Source organism: Ictidomys tridecemlineatus, chromosome 4, assembly GCF_052094955.1.
Source record: "Ictidomys tridecemlineatus isolate mIctTri1 chromosome 4, mIctTri1.hap1, whole genome shotgun sequence".
In the NCBI taxonomy this organism is placed as follows: Eukaryota; Metazoa; Chordata; class Mammalia; order Rodentia; family Sciuridae; genus Ictidomys; species Ictidomys tridecemlineatus.
In genome coordinates, this window is record NC_135480.1 from 102,262,077 (window position 1) to 102,276,516 (window position 14,440).

The 14,440-nt window shown below is 45.4% G+C and overlaps 1 protein-coding gene and 1 pseudogene across 6 annotated transcripts; one reads left to right on the top strand and one right to left on the bottom strand.

Annotated features, from left to right (window-relative positions):
• Positions 1-41: 41 nt before the first annotated feature.
• Positions 42-6,894, bottom strand: Slc37a4 (solute carrier family 37 member 4). 6 transcript variants are annotated; one of them, XM_005328348.5, is made up of 10 exons: positions 6,805-6,894; positions 5,079-5,417; positions 4,034-4,266; positions 3,488-3,731; positions 2,843-3,001; positions 2,520-2,605; positions 1,915-2,028; positions 1,660-1,725; positions 1,162-1,300; positions 42-1,054 (listed from the first exon to the last, which is right to left on the bottom strand). In XM_005328348.5, the coding sequence occupies exons 2-10, from the start codon at positions 5,224-5,226 to the stop codon at positions 888-890; spliced, it is 1,356 nt and encodes a 451-aa protein (XP_005328405.1). In that variant the 5' UTR covers positions 5,227-5,417; positions 6,805-6,894; the 3' UTR covers positions 42-887. The 6 variants fall into 6 exon arrangements, with proteins under 6 accessions (XP_005328405.1, XP_021584144.1, XP_013215459.1 ...); XM_021728469.3 differs by having other exon boundaries at positions 6,767-6,818; XM_013360005.4 differs by lacking the exon at positions 6,805-6,894 and adding an exon at positions 6,210-6,798.
• Positions 6,895-10,055: 3,161 nt separating this feature from the next.
• On the top strand, positions 10,056-10,155 carry LOC120890098 (U6 spliceosomal RNA; annotated as a pseudogene).
• The last annotated feature ends 4,285 nt before the right edge of the window (positions 10,156-14,440 follow it).

Consider the following 14,440-nt stretch of genomic DNA (forward strand, 5'->3'; position numbering starts at 1 on the left):
TCTTGTGGGAAGGGCGAAAGGAGACACAAATGGTAAAGGAATTCTGGGAAGTTGAAATACTATATTTTGGCAGAAATTAAAACATGTTGAATACAACACCTTGAATCATGAGCCCTAATTCTAATCCCAGAACTATCAGTGAAACACTGTCATACTGTCCCCTTCCATCAAGGTATATAGCCTGCCTTCAACCACCAGCTTCATCTCTAAAATGATTATTAAATTACACAGTGTTCCAACTGAAGGCATCAGACACATCAGCTTAATGGTATCCATCTGTGCTTCAGCATTCCCACTCCAAGGAAATTAACATCTTTCCCTTTGGGATGGAAAGAGCACATACTGATGAGTAATTTTCCAAGGAAAACCATCTCTAGCTTTATTATTAGCCCTTTTGAAAGAATGAGTTAACTCTTTAGTATCAAATCTAGTTTTAATCTACAAGTCACCTTCTCCTTCCATCCATACCCTGTACTGTACTCAAGCTGTTGATAAGAATGGTGGCCTTCTCTCTTCCACTGGGGACTTGAGGTATTGGTAATAGCTACTGACCACTGCTGAGAGGCCTTAGGGCAGAGAAGTCACAGGTTATTGGTGCCTTGCAGCTGCAGGGAATAGGTAGGTGGGAATAGGTAGGATAGGGCCCAGGAGAAGAAGGGTACAGTACATACCCTGACTGCAGGAGTTTCCTATTCCTCTGAAAGCAGGAAATAGGAGCTAAGGAGTCCCAAGAACAAAGATTATCTTCCAGTGCCACCTGAGTGTGAGAAGGCGCTGAAACAGAACATCAAAGCTTGAGTGCTAGCCAGAGGGAACACTTCCTTTCTGCACCCCACTGTGTGCAAAGGGAGACCGTAGGTGAGAGGGTACTCCAGAGCCTGCAGTCTTCACTCAGCCTTCTTGGGCACTCGGCCCATCTTGGTGCGGATGTTTCGGAGCAGGAAGAACACAGCTGTGCTGGCTGTACAAATCATTTCAGCTACCCAGAAGGCTGTGCTCCAACTGTAGTGCTTGGCAATGGTGCTGAATGGTAGCCCAGCCAGAAAGCCGCCCACTGTTAGAGAGGAGGGAAAAGTCTGTAGGCTGCCTCCTGTCTCTAGCAGGCCTGTGTGCAAGGCACAGCAGGGGCAAGGCAGATATATTCTAGAAGGTATCACTTACCATTGGCCATGAGTCCCACAATAGCATGAGAGGTGCCACACAAATTGGGAGGGGCACTCTCATTGGCTATGACTCCAAACAAAGCAATAGGACCATAAGAGGAGAAACCAAAAACAGCTCCCAATACCAGGATCCAGATCTGCAAGGGTAGAGTGGAGTGCATGAGTCAGAAAGCTGCCTAACTACCTGCCCACCCCTGCCAGAAGGCAGACAAAATGCTTGACTCTCAGGAACAAGCAGTATGAAGGGTCAGTAAGTGACCCTCCTCACATACTCTCCAGTACAACTGATAATACAGAGCCAGAGTGACAGATGCCATACTAAGCAAACCTAAGAGCTTAGGTGGGTAAAGGAAAGTGGAACAGAAGTCATCCCTCCAAGTTAGAATGCTGACTTTTTCAGAATTTATGCGAGCTGGATTGGTAAGGGGCAAGGCAGAGGGACAGGACAAAGGCGAGACAGACCAGGAGAAAAAAAAAAACAGATATCTTAAGGCACCTCATGCTCTGTAAAGCCTGTGAGCTCAGCAAGAGGGTGGAGAGCCGGAGTCCAGAAAGCAACATCCTAGAAGCAGAAGAAAACCAGGCCCAGAGTGGAGGAGGGGAACCAAAGTACAGAAGAGAACTGAGGTATAAACAGAACTGAAAATGAAAATCAGAAGCAGAGAGAGGGTTGGCCCCTGCTGGAGCCAGAGAGAGGGAGAGAGCTTTCTCTCCTTGTACCCTGGCTCCACCCATCTCTCCCCCCATTTACCTTGGGGGAGTCACTGGTCACTGTAACCCGGAAGAGGTACATTGACACTGTCATGCCAGCCATCATGAACAGCAACAGGCTGTGGCGAGGGTTCCCGTAGACAGATAGCCCCGCCTGTGGATACAGTCCCAGTGATGTCAGGCCCTCAAAGCAGGGCAGAGCACCCCCATCCTGGACTCTGACACAACAAGGCCTCTGCTGGCAGCTCTTTGGCAATACCATCACAGTTCTTGGCCTCAGGCAGCTCTGAGAGGCCCTAGGACTTGCTCATTTATGTTCTGAGGCCAAATTCCATCCCTTCCTCCACCGTTGGGCAGGCACAGGACACGTGCTGGGAAGCTGCACCCAGTCCACCCCTGCCCCCAGTTTTCCTGTAGCAGTGGAGAAGCCTATAGCTAGACTGAAAGATTCCAGTTCTCTGGCATCAATTAAAACCCTTTTCCCTTCAGCCTTATCTCCACATCCCTAGAGAAGGATAACCTGGAATCATTTTTACCCATCCCAAACCAGCATATGCCAGACAGCCTGTATCCCAGGGCATCCTATCCCAGCCACACAGGGAAGACTCAAAAGGACCCTTCTTCCTGTCCCTTCTGCCCACTCACCTTCGCCATTGCCCTGTCTGACAGGTAGCCAGCTGCAATGCTGCCTACAAGGCCCCCAACCTCCAGGGCACTCACATAGGAGCTACCTATAGGGAAAGTTGTGGAAAAACAGGGGTGGAAAGGTGTTACACACTTATACTATAATGGCTTAACCCAGAGGGTACATAAAGAGCCCCTGAGGAGTTATCAACCATAGCTGCCAAAGTGGTGCCCAGCCTCAGGGAAAGAATAAAGAGGGTAAAGGCAAGTAGAGCCTAGATTTCCCGTCTTCTGCATTGGTTCCTGCTCCTGAATGCCCATCCCCATCGCAACGCTCATCTTACCCACAAGGGCGGACTGTCCTTTCTCCTGAATAAGGAAGAACTGGCCCCAGTCTGTACAGCAGGTCTTTACTCCAAATACCACAAGGTAGCCTGTGGAGAGCACCCACAGATAGGGGGATAGCAGCAGCTCCTGTAGGGTACTCTCCTCCTTCGAGGAGCCTAAAGATGGGAAGAAGCCAGGCCTCAGGCTCTGCTCCTGCTGTCTTGGCCCCACTGCACCACCACCACTCATTAACCAGCCACAGGAGCAGAGTCCATGGGTACCACAGAATTAGTGAATGGTATTCCCTTTAAGCCCCTGCTGTTCTGTCCCTGACTCCATTGCAAGTCTCAACAAATGAAAGAGAAACTGAGGATTGTGGCAGATGGAGGAAGGCACCCAAACCACTTAAACTGAGGATACTAACCAAGATAGGGAAAGCTGTGGTGTTGTGCAGAAGTACCAGAATTAATGAGTTATAGTATCTGTTGACTCTGCCTCTCCGGGCAGAGTTTTAGTTATTCCCCACCAAACCTCCATTGCCACCCATTCCCTACTCTATTGGCTAGCACAGGATGAGGCCTAAGACTAGTCCTCACAAAGTTCTGCCAAGTGAATGGTGAATAAAGGTGCCCAGTGGTTGGCTTGGGTGGGTGCAGGCTCACCCTTCTTGCCCTTGGAGGGGGTAGGGTCCAGGTTACGGAGGCCAACATCAGCAGGTTCATTGTGGATGAGCAGGAGACAGAGGAAGGAGACAACCACACACAGTACCCCAGACAGGGCCAGTGTGCTGCGCCAGCTGTAGCTCTGGGCGAGGATGGTTGCCAGGATAGGGCCCAGCCCTCCAGCCAGGTTCATGCTGGTTGACAGGATGGCCCACCAAGTGCCAAACTGAGATGGCTCAAACCACTGTGAGGCAGAGGAGGGCAGAATAGGTGCCTGACCTATAGCTCATGTTGATGGTGGGACTCAGGTGGGGCAGGCCCAGAAGCTCATATTACAGGGATGAGGGAGAGGGTGCTTCTGCTTGGCAGGGCCAATTCCTTCATCTGCCACCTGATCCCACCAATCTCCTAAAATATCTTGACAAGCAAGAAGAGCTGGCTGGGAACTCCTGAGGAATCTGCCATGGGTTAGGGGCGAAGGGGTGTTCCCATATGCCCTTTAGGATCCTTTATGCCAGTCCACTCAGGCTCAGTGGAAGCACTCACCTTCCGTAGGATCTTCCCACAAGGGGGCCAACCCAGCCCCTGTGCCAGGCCATTAAGGAACCAGAGTGCAGCAAAGACAGGTACTGTGGAGCTCCAGGAAAAGACTACGTTGACCAGGCCAACCAGGAGCAGCCCAGAGGAGAAAAGCCAGCGAGCACTCATCTGGTCGGACAGCACCCCACTCACAAACTTGCTGATGGCATAGGCTGCTGACTGGCTGCTGGTGATGAGCCCTGCAGCGGAGGGGAGCAGGGAGCAGGACACCTGGGGGGTTAGGGCAGAGCAGAGGCACAGGAGGGATGGAGGAAGGCATGGGGTCAGGTGTATAGAGGTGCCCAGCAGGGTGTCAGGTTCTTTCCCAGAGGAACAGGAGGAACTGCTCTGTGATCTTGACACTCAAGGAGACAGCTGTGTCTGCTACCTCTTCTGCCTGCCCAACCAATATCACTAGCCCCAGGCTGACCCATGACTTCTCAGCCTCTTGTAGAGTTCTAGCTGCAGCTGTCAGGGAACAAGAAGGAAGCATCTCCCCTCCCAGGGGTCTGCATATGCCTGATTTCCCACCTGACCCAAATGCTAACCTAAGTCCTCTAGCAGTTGTGTTGCCCCACCTCTGAACACTGGATGATGGGTTCAGGATTAGAGTCAGGAACCTTGCTACATGCCAGGCCACAGGAAATCACTGAGCCAACTTCCCAGTGCTCAGTATCAGTAGCCAGAACTCAAGCTGCAACTTCTGCATCCACACAGGTGTGGAAACCTTGCTTAGAACCCCCAAACACTCAAACAGTGCCTCTGAGGGCACATTTGCGTTACAGGCACTCATATACCAGTTGGTCTGCCCTCTTCAGTCCTTTACCCACACTATGTACACAGACCTCAGAGTCCTTTCATCTGGCACATGCCCACTGCCCCCAGCCCTGCTGTGCAGAACACCCACACACACACACACTCCATTCAAGCCTGTACATGTTGCACTGTCACTAATTATGTGCCCTGTTGGTTTTGTGTTCCCAGCCCACCACCCTGTCCTTCCAGGGCTCACCCAAATCATCCTTGTCCAGAGGGATCTCTTCCACCAATGATGGCATGACAAAGGAGAAGGTCTTGCGGTTGAAGTAGTATAGGCTGTAGCCCCCAAACATGGCTGAGAAGATCACAGTGCGGTAATAGCCATAGCTTTGGGGTGCCATGGTAGAAAAGAGCAGTCCCTGCAGGCCAGGACGCAGCCTCTTACCACAGCTCCTACTTGTAGCTCTCAGTGCTCAGATTTGCTGAGTTGGTTTTTTTCTGCTCCCTCCTCCACCCAGCCTCCTAGGCTCCCTTTATAGCTGCCTTCTGGACAATCATTAAGCCTGAGGCGGCTCCTAGGGAACCCAGTGTCCTGAGGGAGACAAGAAAACAGATTACTGAGTCCCAAACTGCCGGAGTGGGAGGGTCCCAGAGGGAGGCATGCCTGTGAGCCAACCCAGCACCCTGTGTCCTCAGAATTTCTGTCTTTCCCTCCTTTTCCTTGTCAGCTTGCCTGTGCAACCAGCTGTGATTAAAGGCTCAACCTAATTACTTTTGTCTGCAGGAACCCAAGGGAGTCAGGGGCAGGATGAACAGAACCGCCCTCTATACCCCTGCTCCCTCCATCAGAATGATTCAGTGAGGGCTTACTGGTTGCCAAGCACTGCAATAGGTGCTAAATTAGTTTCTGCTTTCTCTCTCTTCTCCTCCAATCAGACATACCCCCAAGAACCCCACTTTCAAGTCTTCTAGAGCACACCTCACCCAATGCTTAGCACACAATGGGGCCCAACTGTGTCCTAACACAATAGTCCCCCCATTATCCTCAGGGGATACATTCCTAGACACTCCCCTCCCCTCTTTCTTAGATATATCTATGATAAAGTTTAATTTGTTAGATGCAGTAAGATATTAACAAAAATAAAATAATTCTAACAATATACTAGAATAAAAACTTAAAACTTATGAATTGTTTCTGAATTTTCCATTTAATATTTTCCCACTGCGGCTGACTTCAGTTAACTGCAAAATGAAAAGCAAGAGCATGGATAATAGGGGACTCCTGTAGTTGCAGTATTTCAAGCAGAAGAATCCCTCTAGTTCGCCCCACAGCGTCACGCAGAAAACCCCACTGAGGACTGAGGTCTTGATGGGTCCCCATTACCCTGCAACGTCAGTTCGGGCTTCCGTCTGGCTGGGATTTGCAGGGGATCTTAGCGGCCTGTGGGCGGAAAGATGCACCGCCAAGCTCCGGGGTGGGGTACTGGAGCGCCCTGTCTCCCGGGCAGGCAATGTGTCCCGGCTTTTCCGCTCAGCTAAGGCGGCTAGTGGAGCAGAAGGCGTGGGCGCGAGCTGAGCTGGCGGCCGCACGTAGTCTCCGGAGGCCCCTAGCTCTGGCAGTCAGAAGATCGGCCTGGCAGGGGCGCCAAGCGGCGAGGACGGGGAGGGCAGAGGCGGCGGGCTGTCGGCACCTGCCCAGCTCCAGTGTCCTCAAGCTACCCAGGACACCCGACTCCGGGACTGGGAACCACCGGGCCGGGTGCAGCAGCAGGAGAGACTGACAGTATAAAGAGGGCGCGCCAGCGTCTCGGCAGCCCCCAGACCCTGGAACTTTTCCCCACCCCGGAAGGGGCAGCCGCAGGAGCAACCCCGGGTTCTATCAAAAGTTAGGGTTCGCCAACAATGGGGACCCAAGAACGAAGATTCTCCCTCTCGCCCTACCCTCAGGTGACGCTCTTCCCCAGCATACCGCCTCCTACCTGGACAGAGGCGGGAATCCGGCTAAAACGGGGCGGGGCCAGCCAGCGAGCACTGCGCATGCGCCGCGGGTGGAGCTGGTCCACCTTCGGGTGCGAAGGAGGCTTTTGGTCTTAGTCACACGGATTAAGCTGCTCCTTGTACGGGGACAGCGCCTCTTAGGATCTGGGCATCATATGTCCAATTCTAAATTGGTTACATTCAGTAAACCAGTTTCTAGTGAGTGCCTCCCACTACCAACACACGGGAATACTAATATAATAATTATTGTTTCCTAGTTGCTCACAGTATGTATTACAAAGTCTTGTAGGAGCACTCGGTAAGAAGTTAATGCGACCTCAGCACAATTTGAAATTTTATCTTGTGGTCAGACAAGAGAGAGAACAACATGGCCATAGTTTTCAAAGGAACAGATCCTGAGTAAACCATAAATTCTAATCCTGGGTCCTCTATATAATAACAGTGACCAAAGGCACTATCTGTGATTCCCATTTTTGGTGTTTGTTGTTGTTGTTGTTGGTATTGTAGAGTAAACCCAGGGACGGGAGCTTTATCACTGAGCTACATCACTAGCTTTTTAAATTTTGAGACCTGCAATCCTCCTGCCTCAACCTCCTAAATCTGTGGGATTACAGGCGTGGCCCACACGCCATGATTGTGATCCTGTTTCTTAACCAACCTCATAGTTCGTTGTGAGGACTTAACAGATGATATAGATGAGAGCTCAGAAAATTTGGGTAAGGGTTCTTCACAGCAGTGGCTTCCACCTGTTAAACCAAGTTCAAGACCAAGAGATTCCTGAAATAAAAGGTTTATGGTAGCCAGAAGAAAACTTCCATCCTGAGACAGTCACCAGCAGCAAGACTAGGTAGCACCTGGAAATATGTCTCCTGGATCTTTTTTTTTTTTTTTTTTTAAAGAGAGAGTGAGAGAGGAGAGAGAGAGAATTGTTAATATTTATTTTTAAGTTCTCGGCTGACACAACATCTTTGTTGATATGTGGTGCTGAGGATCAAACCCAGGCCGCACACATGCCAGGTGAGCGCACTACCGCTTGAGCCACATCCCCAGCCCCTGTCTCCTGGATCTAAAAAGTCAGAATATTTTATAATGAAAATTTGTGGGAAAGAAAGCTTAAATTGTTTGCATTGAATTTACATTGGCTATAGATATATTGGTTTATTGGCTATAAACAAAGTAGTCAATGTTTTAGGATAGTGTGTACAGTCAACAAAATGTGCCAGCTTAATGGTGGATCTCTGGGAATTTTGTTTGCTTAAGGTAGTGCAGATTGAAACCAGGGGCTAGGAGGCTGCTTTTTTTTTTTTTTTTTTTTTTAATAGACAAGGTTTTGCTAAATTGCCCAGGTTGAACTCAAACTTGTTATCCTGCCTTAGTCTCCCAAGTCACTGGAAGTAGCTGAAATTACGGGCTTGCACCACCATTCCTCACCTCTAGGAGTTTGGGGTTTTTAATGTTGTTGTTATCAAGGATTGAACCCAGGGGCACTTAACCACTGAGCCACATCCCCAGCCCTTTTTTGTATTTTATTTAGAGACAGGGTCTCACTAAATTGAGGGCCTGGATAAATTGCTGAGGCTGGCTTTGAACTTGTGATCCTCCTGCCTCAGCCTCCCAAACCACTGGGATTATAGGCGTTCACTATTGCACTCTGGAAGTTTTTCTTTATGGGGGATACTGGAGATGGAACTCAGAGGCACTCAACCACTGAGCCACATCCCCAGGCCTATTTTGCATTTTATTTAGAGATGGGTCTCACTGAGTTGCTTAGTGCCTCACTGTTGCTGAGGCTGGCTTTGAACTGGCGATCCTCCTGCCTCTGCCTCCTGGCCTGCTGGGATTACAAGTGTGGGACACTGTGCCCCGCCTTCTGGGAGTTTTGAGTCAAAGTTTCAACAGTTATTCAGGAAGGTTATGTTTTGTTTTGTTTTGTTTTGGCCTGAAACTGTCCAACTGTTGACTGATTAACTTCTCTTATCTCTCCTCTCCTCCCTCTTCCTACCTTTGTAGTGAAATTTAGGACATCTCACCAATCCCACAGAAGAATGGCTGAAGGAATTGTGTTTCAAAATTGAGAGCAAAGATCTTTTAGACTAGGACAGGTGGTCAGGGATGGCAGGAGGGGGAGATGAGATGGAATGGGAAAGAGTGTTGCTGAATTTCATTAATTCAATATGTATCACACATATTGCTAGGGAGCCTAGCATATTCTAGGCACTGTGTTGTTAGTGAAATACACAAAAGGAACAGGAACTGAGTTTCTTCTTAGCAAACAAGAGGGTTAGGGAGCTAGCTCAATGATAGAGCATATGCTTAATATGCCAAGGCCTGAGTCTGATCCCCAACACACAAAAGAAAAGAAGAAGAAAAATTTTTAAAAAATCAGAAAAGCAATGTGGTATAAAGAATCTCTGCTTTATCTAACAAATATGGGAGTCCTTGAGCTTTTCCTCCTTTCTACCTTTTAAGGTTTAACATACACACAATAAAGTATAAAAAGTGTATGACTGGGCTGGGGTTGTGGCTCAGAGGTAGAGAGCTCAGGTAACATGTGTGAGGTACTGGTATATATATTTAAAGTGTATGACTCTTAAGTGTAACAGCTTAATGAGTTTTTTGTTGTTTTTCTCTGGTGCTGGGCATGGAGCCCATGGCCTTGGGCATGGTAGACAAACACACATCTTCTTCCACTGAGCTATACTTCCAGCTTCAGTTTTGTTTTTTTTTAAATATAGGTTAATACTCCTGTAACTACCACCCAGATCAAGTTAACAGTCCTGACATTTTATTTTGGAAATTTTTAAACCTACAGAAAAGTTGCAAAAATACTCTAAGTAGTCTTCACATTTCAACACATTTAATGTTTTGTCAAGTTTACTGAATCCCTCTATATGTATGTATGTGTGTGTGTATTTGTTGTTGAACCATATTATCCCAAGAAAATATATTCATTAACATGTGGTTCATGTTTAAATGTTTCCAGTTTTTCCAAAGATGCCTTTTTTTTTTTTTTTTGGACCAGGAATTGAACCCAGGGGCACTTATCCACTGAGCCACATTCCCAGCTCTTTTTTATTTTTCATTTTGAGAGAGTCTCACTAAGTTGCTTAGGGCCTCTAAATTGCTGAGGCTGGCCTCAAACTTGTAATCCTCCAATTCGGCTTCCGGAATCACTGGGATCACAGGTATGCACCACCATATCTAGTTCCCTTTTAGAGCTCTTTTAAAATCTGTGCTTGCTTTGGCAGCACATACACTGAAATTGGAACTATAAAGAAAGCATTGCCCCTGCTCAAGGATGACACGCAAATTTTGAAGCATTCCATATTTTTTTGATAATGTGGTAAACACTTGATTATCTGTATAACATTGACTGATTAACACCATTTTGGCCACCAGTACTTTGGCTAGAGTGGAAGAAGATGGCCTTGGTGTTCCTTGTTGTCTGGAAGATTGTTCCTCTTTGAATTCCTGGGCTTGTCTTCTAGTTTGCATTTGCTTGAAATTTTATCGAAACCCTTTAATGAAAAAAATAAATATTTGGTTTCAAATGGCAATAAATAAATAGATAAATAAAATTAAGTCCAGAATCTAGCCAGGCACAGTGGCACACATGTGTAATCCCAGTGTCTTAGGAGGCTCAGGCAGGAGAATCTCAAATTTGAGGTTAGCCTTGGCAATTTAGCAAGACCTTTTCTCAAAATAAAAACTAGAAAGGTCTGGGGATGTAGCTCAGTGGTAAAGCACCCCTTAGTTCAATTTCTAGTACCAAATTTTTTAAAAAAATGTAAAGATTACTATCAGTGCAAATTAATGAATTTTTAAATTCAGTGTATATGCCTATACATATATATATAATTAATATATATATATATATATATTAATGTTCAAATTGTCCCACCTTTGACCATTGGGAGCCCCATGTATGTTTAGCTTTTAAATGTTTTCCATTGTTAAAGTTATATATTATCATTAAAGTATATTTGGAAAAGGCAAAAAGAAATTTTTAAATTTTTATTTATTTATTTATTGTATAGAATCATGCATTTTTACATATTGTACATAAATGGAGCACAACTTCTCATTCCTCTAGCTGTACAAGACAAAAAGAAATGGTAAGTACCAGATGGAGATTACCACTTAATATTGAGTATTGCTATTTTTACCCTTTTTTGCCTACACTTGTGTGCATATACATATAGATATATTTGTTTATATATACTGTGTTAGAATATACATATTTTATATATATATTGTGTGTGTGTGTGTGTGTGTGTGTGTGGTGCTGGGGATTGAACCCAGTGCCTTATACATGTGAGGCAAGCACTCCACTGAGTGAACTATATACCCAGTCCCCCATATTCTATAATTAAGAAACTACATACCTTTTGCCATTACACCCAGCTACTGTGTGGTATAGAAGAAGTGCTCTGTGGGTTGGGGATGTGGCTCAAGAGGTGGCGCGCTCATCTGGCATGCATGTGGCCCAGGTTCAATCCTCAGCACCACATACATATAAAAATGTTGTGTCTGCCGAAAACTAAAAAAATAAATATTCTAAAAAATAGAACAAGTGCTCTATTAGTTACAGAACAATCATTTACACTATCTTCTTTTTTTCTTTCTGTTTTCTTTTTTTGTAATGCTGGGGATTGAACCCAGTGCCTCATGCTTGCTAGGCAAGTGCTGTACCACCAAGCTATACCCCCAGCCCTAAACATTTTTATATTTTGATTTTTTTCCCCATTATAGCATAAACCCTTTTTTTCTTTTGGCAGTACTGTGTATCAAACTCAAGGCCTTATGCATTTTAGGCAAGGGCTTTAACAATGATCTATACCCTCTTCTGCCAGCATAGATTTTTTTTTTTTCCCCTCTTACTGGGGATTGAATCCTGGGGTGCTCTACCAAGCTATTCCCTAGCATGCTTTAGTTTTCATTTTGAGGCAGGATCTCACTGAGTTGCCCAGCTGGCCTTGAATTTATGATCCTACCTCTTCAGCCTCCCAAGTAGTTGGTATTACAGGTGTGTGCTACTGTGTCTGGCCCTAATGTAAACATTTTTTAGAGTTAAGGACTTTGAGCTTAGGGGAGTGAAATACTCAAAGTATTGTTTGCTAAGAGTGTTTGCTATTGAGGAGCAATAGACACAAGGGGCAGAACCTAGGCAGAGCTGTGGTTCCAATGGGAAGTGCTTAGAGTTCCACCTAGAGGGAGAGGAAGGGAGTGCGTGGCAATGGTAGGTCCTGCTTCGCATACTGCTGATGTAATTAGCTGGGAGTAGGGGAAGGGACTGGATTTCACCTCAGCCAGAGCTCAAAAGTATGGAGGTTCGCCAGCCACGTGTGTGAGGCCAGAGACACTAGGCCTGAACACATCCCAAATATAGTTTAACAAGGCTTCAACTCATGCAGCATCAATTTAGGTACAATCCTCAACCCCTTTCAGCTGCTAGTCATGCTGAGTTATTTCTCTGTATTCTTCCTTCAGTTTCCTTAAGTAAAATATGGACTATATAACCTGTCTGGGTATGGCTGCGGGAATTAAATGAGAAAACACTCCAAAGTACATTACAGTCAGGACCTAGTAGAAACCTAAATGTTAATTTGCTGCTGCTGCTTCTTTTCTTTTTCTTCTCCTCCTCCCCCTCCTCTCCCTCCTCCCCCTCCTCTCCCTCCTCCTCTTCCTTTTTTTTTTTTTTTTTTTTTGATACCAAGGATTGAACCCAGAGGTGCTTAACCACTGAGCCATATCCCAAACCCTTTTTATTTCTTATTTTGAGACAGGGTCTCATTAAGTTGCTTAAGACCTCCCTAGATCGCTAAGGCTAGCTTTGAATTCACAATCCTCAAGATTTAAAGCTGCTGGGATTACAGGCATGTACCAGCATGCCCAGCTACTAATTTGCTCATTCTTTTTTCCCAAGAATGTTATGGAAAAGAAAGAATAAGATGCTATCCCAAAGAAATAAGGCCAACTTTACAAAGATATAATAAAAAGTTAATGTGTGAGCAGGCCTGTAGTCTCCCACTACTCCAGAAGCTGAGGCAGGAGGATCCTCTTGAGCCCAGGTTGAAGACCAGCCTGGGCAATGCAGCAAGACTGCAACAAAAAAAAAAAAAAAGAAGAAAGAAAGAAAAAGCGAATGTGACTAAATGCAGTTCATGTCACATGCTTGAAAAAGAAGCTATAATTATGGTACTTTTTTTCCTAATAGAAAAGTTTTGGGGGCTAGAGTGGTGGCTCAGTGGTAGAGTGCACGCCTGGCATGCATGAGGCACTGGGTTCAATCCTCGGCACCACATAAAAACAAAACTAATGTATCCACCTAAAACTAAAGATAAATAAATAAATATTTAAAAAAAAAAAAAAAAAAAAAAAAAAAAAAAAAAAAAAAAGAAAAGTTTTAAGGGGCTCAGTGATAGAGCACTCGCCTAGCACATGCAAGGCCCTGAGTTCGATCCTCCGCACTACATAAAAATAAATAAATAAAGGTGTGGGAGACCAACCTCGTGACTGCGTTAATTCCCCTGCTGGGCAATGTGGTGTTAGGCACCCAAGCTGCTAGACTGCCCCACCCTTCTAGGGTTCTAGTGACTGTGTTTTCGTGTGTGGGGGGGCATGTCTTGCTACAGCCCCATGGGTGAAGCTACGCTCACCTGTTCCTTTGTAATATCACCCCTTGCCCTGTTTAGGGTAGAATCTTCTATGGAAGTGCCTTGTGTGTGTCCCCTTCTCTTACTGTGCCCTTGGGTGTGGCCTACCCAGATGTCAGTCAACCTGCTGATAGTGGACATCATGAAGCTAGACTCAGCCCCCTGAAACCTGACCCCTTGCCTCATTTGAATGGCTTCTCCTCAATATAGGGGTCAGCATGTGCTCTTGAGCTCTCTCTCTCTCTTCCTGAGGACACTTAAGGTCAGAGGAGCGGTCACAGCTACGACCCCAAAGGAAAAGGTATTTGTGTCTCTTGTGTGGTTATTTCACACAGCCCAGCCAGCCCAGTTCAACTGGAGTGACCCCTGAGCCTTTTAGTCATGAGAACAGAAACCCTGCATAAAGGTGTTGTGTCCAACTACAAAAAAAAAAAATAAAAGTTTTAATATTCACCTTCAGTAAAATAATGAAACTGGGAATTATACCGATAATATTTTAAAATATACATGACTTATCTACACTATGCCACATATTGTAAGAATAATCTTCACACTATAATAATCCTAAGAGGTGGCATTTGTAAGAAAAAAGCACAAAAATAGTTTATAGAAGAAAATATCTTAAACAAAAATATCTAAAGCTGTTTCACAATTTCAAGTTACCATATGCACTTTATAAACATACACTCATTATCAACTCAAAGCCAATTACTACAAGAAAATAGAGTAAAAAAATTTTTTCAGTGTAAACATACCAACTTAAATTGTTATCAACTGACTTAAGACAACTTTAATAAGTCACAATTTGAATCCCACAATATAAAAATGATCCTACGACTTTAAATTAATTTCAAATAAAAAGTAACCAAATTTTCCTTTTTAAAAAAAATTATAATATTTTTCGTTATAGATGGACACAATATCTTTATTTTGTTTATTTATTTTTATGTGGTGCTGAGGA

Bases quoted from the DNA above. Each gene is read 5' to 3' on its own strand.
- Slc37a4 (XM_005328348.5), bottom strand. From the start codon at position 5,226: ATGGCACCCCAAAGCTATGGCTATTACCGCACTGTGATCTTCTCAGCC. The intron at 4,267-5,078 runs GTGAGCCCTGGA...CCTCCGCTGCAG, and splicing joins TCTGGACAAGGATGATTTGG to GGCTCATCACCAGCAGCCAG. The intron at 2,029-2,519 runs GTGAGTGGGCAG...CTGTATCCACAG, and splicing joins CAGACAGGGCAATGGCGAAG to GCGGGGCTATCTGTCTACGG.